Source organism: Acomys minous (assembly GCF_964271855.1).
Source record: "Acomys minous genome assembly, chromosome: 16".
Lineage (NCBI taxonomy): Eukaryota > Metazoa > Chordata > Mammalia > Rodentia > Muridae > Acomys > Acomys minous.
In genome coordinates, this window is record NC_140498.1 from 3,388,716 (window position 1) to 3,395,412 (window position 6,697).

General features: G+C 51.3%; 1 protein-coding gene across 1 annotated transcript; it reads right to left on the minus strand.

Moving 5' to 3' along the window:
• Positions 1-2,385: 2,385 nt before the first annotated feature.
• On the minus strand, positions 2,386-6,055 carry RPL26 (ribosomal protein L26). Its single transcript, XM_084763263.1, has 4 exons — positions 5,921-6,055; positions 5,262-5,434; positions 3,974-4,114; positions 2,386-2,557 (listed from the first exon to the last, which is right to left on the minus strand). Exons 2-4 carry the CDS (start codon positions 5,427-5,429, stop codon positions 2,429-2,431), a joined length of 438 nt encoding a protein of 145 aa, XP_084619389.1. The 5' UTR covers positions 5,430-5,434; positions 5,921-6,055; the 3' UTR covers positions 2,386-2,428.
• Positions 6,056-6,697: the final 642 nt, after the last annotated feature.

Sequence of the window (6,697 nt, forward strand, 5' to 3'; positions counted from 1 at the left end):
TAATGTGTTTGGGAACTCACCTCTGGTCCTCTGCAGGAGCAGTATGAGTCAACTCTCCAGCCTGCAGTGTGCCTTTTTTTTAATAGGTAAGTGGGATTTTTTTTTTTTTTTTTTTTTTTTGGTGCTTCGAGACAGGGTTTCTCTATGTTATCTTGGCTGGCCTTGAACCCAGTGATCTGCCTGCCTCTACCTCCTGAATGTTTAACTGGGATTTATTTTTTTTGGTTTTTCGAGACAGGGTCTCTCTGTAGCCCTGGCTGTCCTGGCCTCACTTTATAGACCAGGCTGGCCTCGAACTCACAGTGATCCGCCCGCCTCTGCCTCCTGGTTAAAGGCGTGTGCCACCAGGCCCGGCTTTCACTGGGAATTAAAAAAAAAAAAATTATTTATATACAGTGCTCTGCCTGCAAGTACACCTGCAGGCCACAAGAGGGAACCAGATCACCTTACAGATGGCTGTGTTGCTGGAAATTGAACTCGGGACCTCTGGAAGAGGAAGTCAGTGCTTTCAACCTGAGCAGTCTCTTCAGCCCGCACCACAGTGTGGTTTTTTTTTTTAAAGTTTGTAATTATTTTTATACACGAGTATTGCGCATGCATGTCCAGAGTCCAGGAAATGGCTTTAGGATCCCTAGAAATTGGAGTGCAGACAGTGTGAGTTTTCACGTAGTGCTGAAAACTGAACTTGAGTCCTCAGGCCCTTTTATTATTTCTTGTGACAAATGTGTAAGTGCTGAGTCTTCTCTCCCATCACAGGCCCCCCAGCCTGGGCAGAGAACTGCTTCTCCAGGCATATTCACTCACCATTCTTGGCTTTGGCTTTTTCTGACCTGTAGTGTCATTCCACAGCTTTCACATCAGCACCCCACCCCCGTGTGCTAAGCAACCCACCAAACCCGCGTCCCTCACTGAGGCTGAGCCGGCTGAGATGTTAACCGCCCACAGCCGAGGGCGTGGCTTCTCCCCACCTGTACCCCTCCTTGTGACCCAGGGGCTGAGCAGAGCAGGTGACCAAGGTGAAGGCACAGCCTACAGGAACACACAGCCTTAACAGTGTACCCCATATCCATACCTGAGAATCCCCTTCCTGGCTGCCATTTCCTGCTCACATGACTAAGACAAAGTGATCAGAGCAGGTTTTCTTATAAAAACGGGGACATGCAGCCAGGGATGGTGGATCTCTTGAGTTTGAGGCCAACCTGGTCTACATAGTGAGACACTGTCTCAAACAAGCAAAAAAAAGAAAAACTGGAGGCAGCCGATAGCATTTGTTACAAGCGGGTTTTTGGGTTTTTTTTGGTAACGCATTAAGCAAAACCATGCTTATTCCTAGGTGTGGCCTCCTTTCTGGAGCCCACTTACTCTAGGACGGGACCAGAGTCCCTCCTTATTTATCTGTCCCAGGGCAACAGGCTGCTAGCTTTAAAATGCAGGTGAGGCTGGGTCTGCAAATCTGAGAACCATCTGATTTCTGAACCCTACCATAAGCTGGACTGTATCAGCAAAAGTCCTGGAGTGTGCTGTCCCAACCACTCTTGGTCAAGACACCCTAGGCTGACACCTGACACTAACCCTCCTGCAATACTGACACAGCTGCAGGGCACACCAGACTTCTCCAAGAACCCATGGCCTTTTTTTTTTTTTAAAGGAAATTAATCTCGCTAATATGACCAAGGAGAGCCTCAAAATCTTAAAAACAAAAAAAAAACAAAAACAAAAACAAAACCCCAGCATTTTCCCAGGGCTAGAGAGCCAGTGGTTCTCACAGAAACTGTACTCAGTTCTGCACCCACAACTGGCTCCAGGGAATCTGATGCCCTCTTCTGGCCTCTGTAGGCATGTGGGGGCGCGCACGCGCGCGCGCACACACACACTTAGGACCTGTGAGATGGCACCGCCTCCAAGCCAAGTAAGATGAGGGCTGAGTCCAGGCGTCGGCCCATGTAGTATGAGCAACTGGTCATTCACTCCTGTAAACCTGCTCAGTCAGGCTCCTCCTCTGTTGTATTTAATAGTTGACCCCAAGATGCTGAAGTCAACTATTAAATACAAAATTCACTGTTGGTCCTGATTCCAGGAAATCATTAGGAACAAAAAAACAAAACACTCAAAACGTTTTTTAATGGTTTTTTGAGGCAGGGCTTCTCTGTGTAGCTTTGACTATCCTGGGCTTGCTTCAAACTCAGAGATCTGCCTGCCTCTGCCTCCTGAGTGTGGAGATTAAGGGTGTGCACCACCACACCCAACCCAAAAACTTAGTTCCTGAAACATAAACGAGCAGCTCTAGTTCTCAGTCAGGCCCTGCATGTGGCTATCCTTTCCAGACTGACAAAGCACAGTAAGCCACGGACACGAGCGTTCTGAAAACACCACGCGAGACAGAGCACTACTTAAACAGTCTTTACTGAGAGCTGTGCGTGAGAGGCCTCTACTCCTGCATCTTCTCGATCGTCTCCTCCTTGTATTTGCCCTTCTCCTTTCCTACTTGGCGGGACTTGGCTTTCCTTTCCAGGATCTTCTTCCGGTCTTTGTCCAGCTTTAGCCTGGTGATGACCACCTGCCAAAAAAGAAACAGCCCCACGCTGTAGCAGCCACCAGGCCTAACTCAAGCCCCCACTTGCCATTTCCTGAGCACAGGGCTGTGGATGCCTAACCGTTCCTTTCTTTAAAAAAAAATATTTATGTAGTATTCTGCCTGCATATACAACAGCACACCAGAAGAGGGCACCCGATCTCATTACAGATGGTTGTGAGCCACCATGTGGTTGCTGGGAATTGAACTCAGGACCTCTGGAAGACCAGACAGTGCGCTTAACCTCTGAGCCATCTCTCCAGCCCCTTAATCGTTACTTTCTAAAAGCTGACAAATGATGCTGTATTTTGGAGCAGAGGCCGAGAGATTATATAACCTAAGACTGGCGCGAGAGAAGCCACCCAAAGGCCAATCTGACCAAGGCTGCACTAAGGACAGAAAGACCAGGTCACTGTATTTGTAACAGTGAAAACCCAGCTAATGGTGGGAGGCAAAAAACCACCTTTGAAGCATGTTACAGAACTAATGTGGTCCTGTTGGGCTGGAGAGGGCTCACAGACCTACATGTCTTTGACCTCCAAGTACACAGGACAAATCACTAACACACATAAAAAACGAGAGAGGTGATGTACCATGACTCTACAACTATGTGGTAGAGGAGGGAAAAGAAATCACGGCACAATTTTAGCATGTAGGTCTTCTGGCCTTGGCTGTCCTGGAACTCTGTACACCAGGCTGGCCTTGAATTCAGAAACCTGCCTGCCTCCTGGCCTTCTACAGCTTGAAATGTACATTTTTAGCACTAACATCTGACCTAAAACCCTTAAGCAGTCACTGTGTACATTAAACAATCCATTCACAAATTTGGGAAATTGATGTTGAGTGTCCAGGATAGGTTGGGGTGCTCTGTTCTGGCTTACAACCCCAGCTTTGCCTTAAACCCACTTCATTAGGGTGTCATAAACAGGCCAGCTGCTCAATTATACTCAACAGGATCGAAGCTCTACCATCTCATGACCACCTGGGTTTCTGAGATGTAAAAAAAATGCTAATCACACAAGCTGTGAAAAAAAGCAGTGACTAAGAATACAGATTTCAGCTGGTCTCAGTGACCCCCCCCCAGGTTAAAAACTACAGCATTCGGGCTGGAGAGACGGCTCAGAGATAAAGAGCACTGTCTGCTCTTCCAGAGGTCCTGAGTTCAACTCCCAGCAACCACATGGTGGCTCACAACCATCTATGTGATCTGATGCCCTCTTCTGGCCTGCAGGCGTACATGTAGGCAGAGCACTGTATCTGTAATAATATATAAATCTTTAAAACAAACAAACCCACAGCATCCTTAGGACACATTTCTGGCATGGGGCCACTTCCAGGGTGTCCTGCAGATAGGTACCACACTGTCAAACAGGTGCTGTGGTTGCTTCTCTCAATACTCACCTTGCTGGGGTGGATGCCCACATGGACAGTTGTGCCGTTAGCCTTTTCTCGCTGCACTCGTTCAATGTAGATGACGTATTTTTTCCTGTATACCTGGACCACTTTTCCAATCTGCTGGCCTTTGTAGTGTCCTCGGACAACCTGAATGCAATAAACAAAATGCCATCAAGGGCAAGGCTTAACACTAACCAGAACATCTGAACCATGCACACCCCTTACTCTTAACCGATCCATCCGTGCTCCTTTTCGGGTAGGGGGAAGTAGGACTTGGACAAGGTAAACCCCATGAACACAGGGCTAAGATTCCAACTCTAACTAATACTTTTAGTCTTGAAAGACCGTTAACAAACCATGCCATCTGGCTACAGCAAAGGCGGGCTTGTTAAAAGGCAAGAGGAGCAGGGCGTGATGGTACACGCCTGTAATCCCAGCACCAGGGAAGCAGAGGCCGGGGGACTCTCAGTTCGAGGCCAGCTTGGTCTACAAGCCAAGACTACACAGAGAAACCCTGTCTCGGAAAAACAAAAAACAAAAGGTAAGAGACCACCAAGACTGTTCCCAGCCAGAGGCACACAGAGACACCCTGACTCAAAAAAACACTGTTCCCATCCCGATCCTGGGAATCAGGTCCACTTTATTTTGAACGGGCATTAAACATATAAAACATTTCCAAAAAATTCTAAGTTGCAGCCAGGCAGCAGTGGCGCACGCCTTTAATCCCAGCACTCAGGGAGGCAGAGACAGGCGGATCTTTGGGGAGTTTGAGGCCAGCCTGGGCCACACAAATGTCATCTCACGAAGAAAAGTGTAAGCTTTTATAGGGACTGCCAGAATTTACCAATCGCCAATTGCAAATGACACCTACAGAAACTTTCATCCCAAAAGAACCTTCCCAACTTATCAGAGAACAGAAGCCCCACACATAGATTAAGGCAGTAAGAGCTGAGGTGCGGAAGGGAAAGCAACCCTTTCAAACGGCAGGCGCAGGCACGATTAAATCGAAGACAGGGCTAGTAGTTCAGAATGACTCTTGCGTCCTTGTAAATAATTGCTGGGGGCTGGAGAGATGGCTCAGTGGTTAAGGGCACCGCCTGCTCTTCCAGAGGTCCTGAGTTCAATTCCCAGCAACCCCATGGTGGCTCACAACCATCTATAATGAGATCTGGTGCCCTCTTCTGCCGATAAAGCACTCCTATGCAATAAATACATCTTGAAAAAGAAGAAGAAGAATGGCTGAGTTCTCTCTCCTCCGACCACTGGGATGCTCTGTTCAGGCGAGGACACACACCTGCACCTCGTCGTCCTTCCGGATGGGCATGGACCGGACGTTGTACTTCTGCCTCAGCTCCTTGGAAAGCGGGGAGGACATGATCTTCCTCCGAATGTGAGAGGGGGCATTGAAATGGCGTTTGCGGTTCTTGCTCCGGTCAGAAGTCACGAAGGGGTTGAACTTCATTTTGGCTGTGGGAACAAGCAACCAAGCAGCCCTCAGGACCCCTCGATGGCTTCAGGTCTCAGTCAGTCTCCCCAACAGCAGCGGCTGCCGCGGGGGTCGGATCTTAAAAACCCCCTCACCGGGACAAAGCGAGCAGGCAACTCGGCTCTCCCCAAATACAGGCTTACGTGTTCGGGGGAGCCCGGGGGCTCGAGCCTGGGACCTCTCGGGGCGACCTCCACACACCCCCAGCAGGCGGGAGCGATGACGCGGCTACCAACCACGCACACCCCCCGGGCCCCGCCGGCCTCCGAGCCCGCGGATCTGCACCCCAGCCCCCCCTCCATGCCCGCGGGCCCGGGCCAGCGGGCCACACAGGTCGAGCCCAGCATGGCTCCCCGGCTGACGTCGGGCCAACAAGGCGGCCCCGCGGCCCCGGGACGCCGAGCCTCATCGCCCAGCCGAGGCACGGATGGCCGCGGATGACTGGCTACCACCCGCGGGACACTCACCGGCTGCGATCCAGCGATGGCCGCAAGAGGAAAGAGGTCTACGCGCGACTTCCGGTTCTGTAAGTTGACGAGAGGTCTCGCGAGAGTCTCGGAGCGAGGCGCGGTGGCGGGAGGGGAGGGCGCGGAGGTGCTTAGCGCGAGAAGAAACTAGGCACGGGGAGGCCAGCGCCGTCTAGCGGCGTGGAGGGGGAACTGCGGGAGGTGCTGGCTGTCGTCCGTGGGTGGTGAAGACGCTAAGGTGGAATCCTCCGGGGGAGGCAGAGCCCGGGGGATGAAGAGGCCTGTTCAGGGACGGTATCCCGGGAAACTGGAGGAGTGAGAGGACCCGGGGGGACCCCCACCTTTCCACTCCTGGGCGTCGGGCGTCCCCCTAGTCCTACTTTTAGCCGCCAAGTGGCTCCGGGACTTTGGCTAGATGGTTACCTCGGTTACTGGGCACTCAGCTCCCCAAAGGCGTGGCCTCGGCAAAGGAGTTAGTCCTTATAATTAGCCCCAGCCGTCCGCCTCCACATCTGGGTAGGTTCTGACGGCTCTGGGTCCTTCTCTGAGATTGAGATCGTCCGCCACCTGGACGGCGGAAATAGATCTTGGCTCCCCGATAATTCCTTAAAGATCATACTTAAAGAAACAGACTCTCAGTGCAGGGGAGGACTCTCAGTGCAGACTAGTATACCCTTGAAAGCCACAGCTACAACACACTCGCGCCTGTTCTCAGTTCCCGATCTGATGGAGGCAGGGCAAGCGGGTCGGCTTCCCTGCAGATGAGTTCTGAGGCAT

Bases quoted from the DNA above. Each gene is read 5' to 3' on its own strand.
- RPL26 (XM_084763263.1), bottom strand. From the start codon at position 5,429: ATGAAGTTCAACCCCTTCGTGACTTCTGACCGGAGCAAGAACCGCAAA. The intron at 4,115-5,261 runs GTGTGTGTCCTC...TATTGCATTCAG, and splicing joins GGAAGGACGACGAGGTGCAG to GTTGTCCGAGGACACTACAA. The intron at 2,558-3,973 runs GTGAGTATTGAG...CTTTTTTGGCAG, and splicing joins TGGGCATCCACCCCAGCAAG to GTGGTCATCACCAGGCTAAA.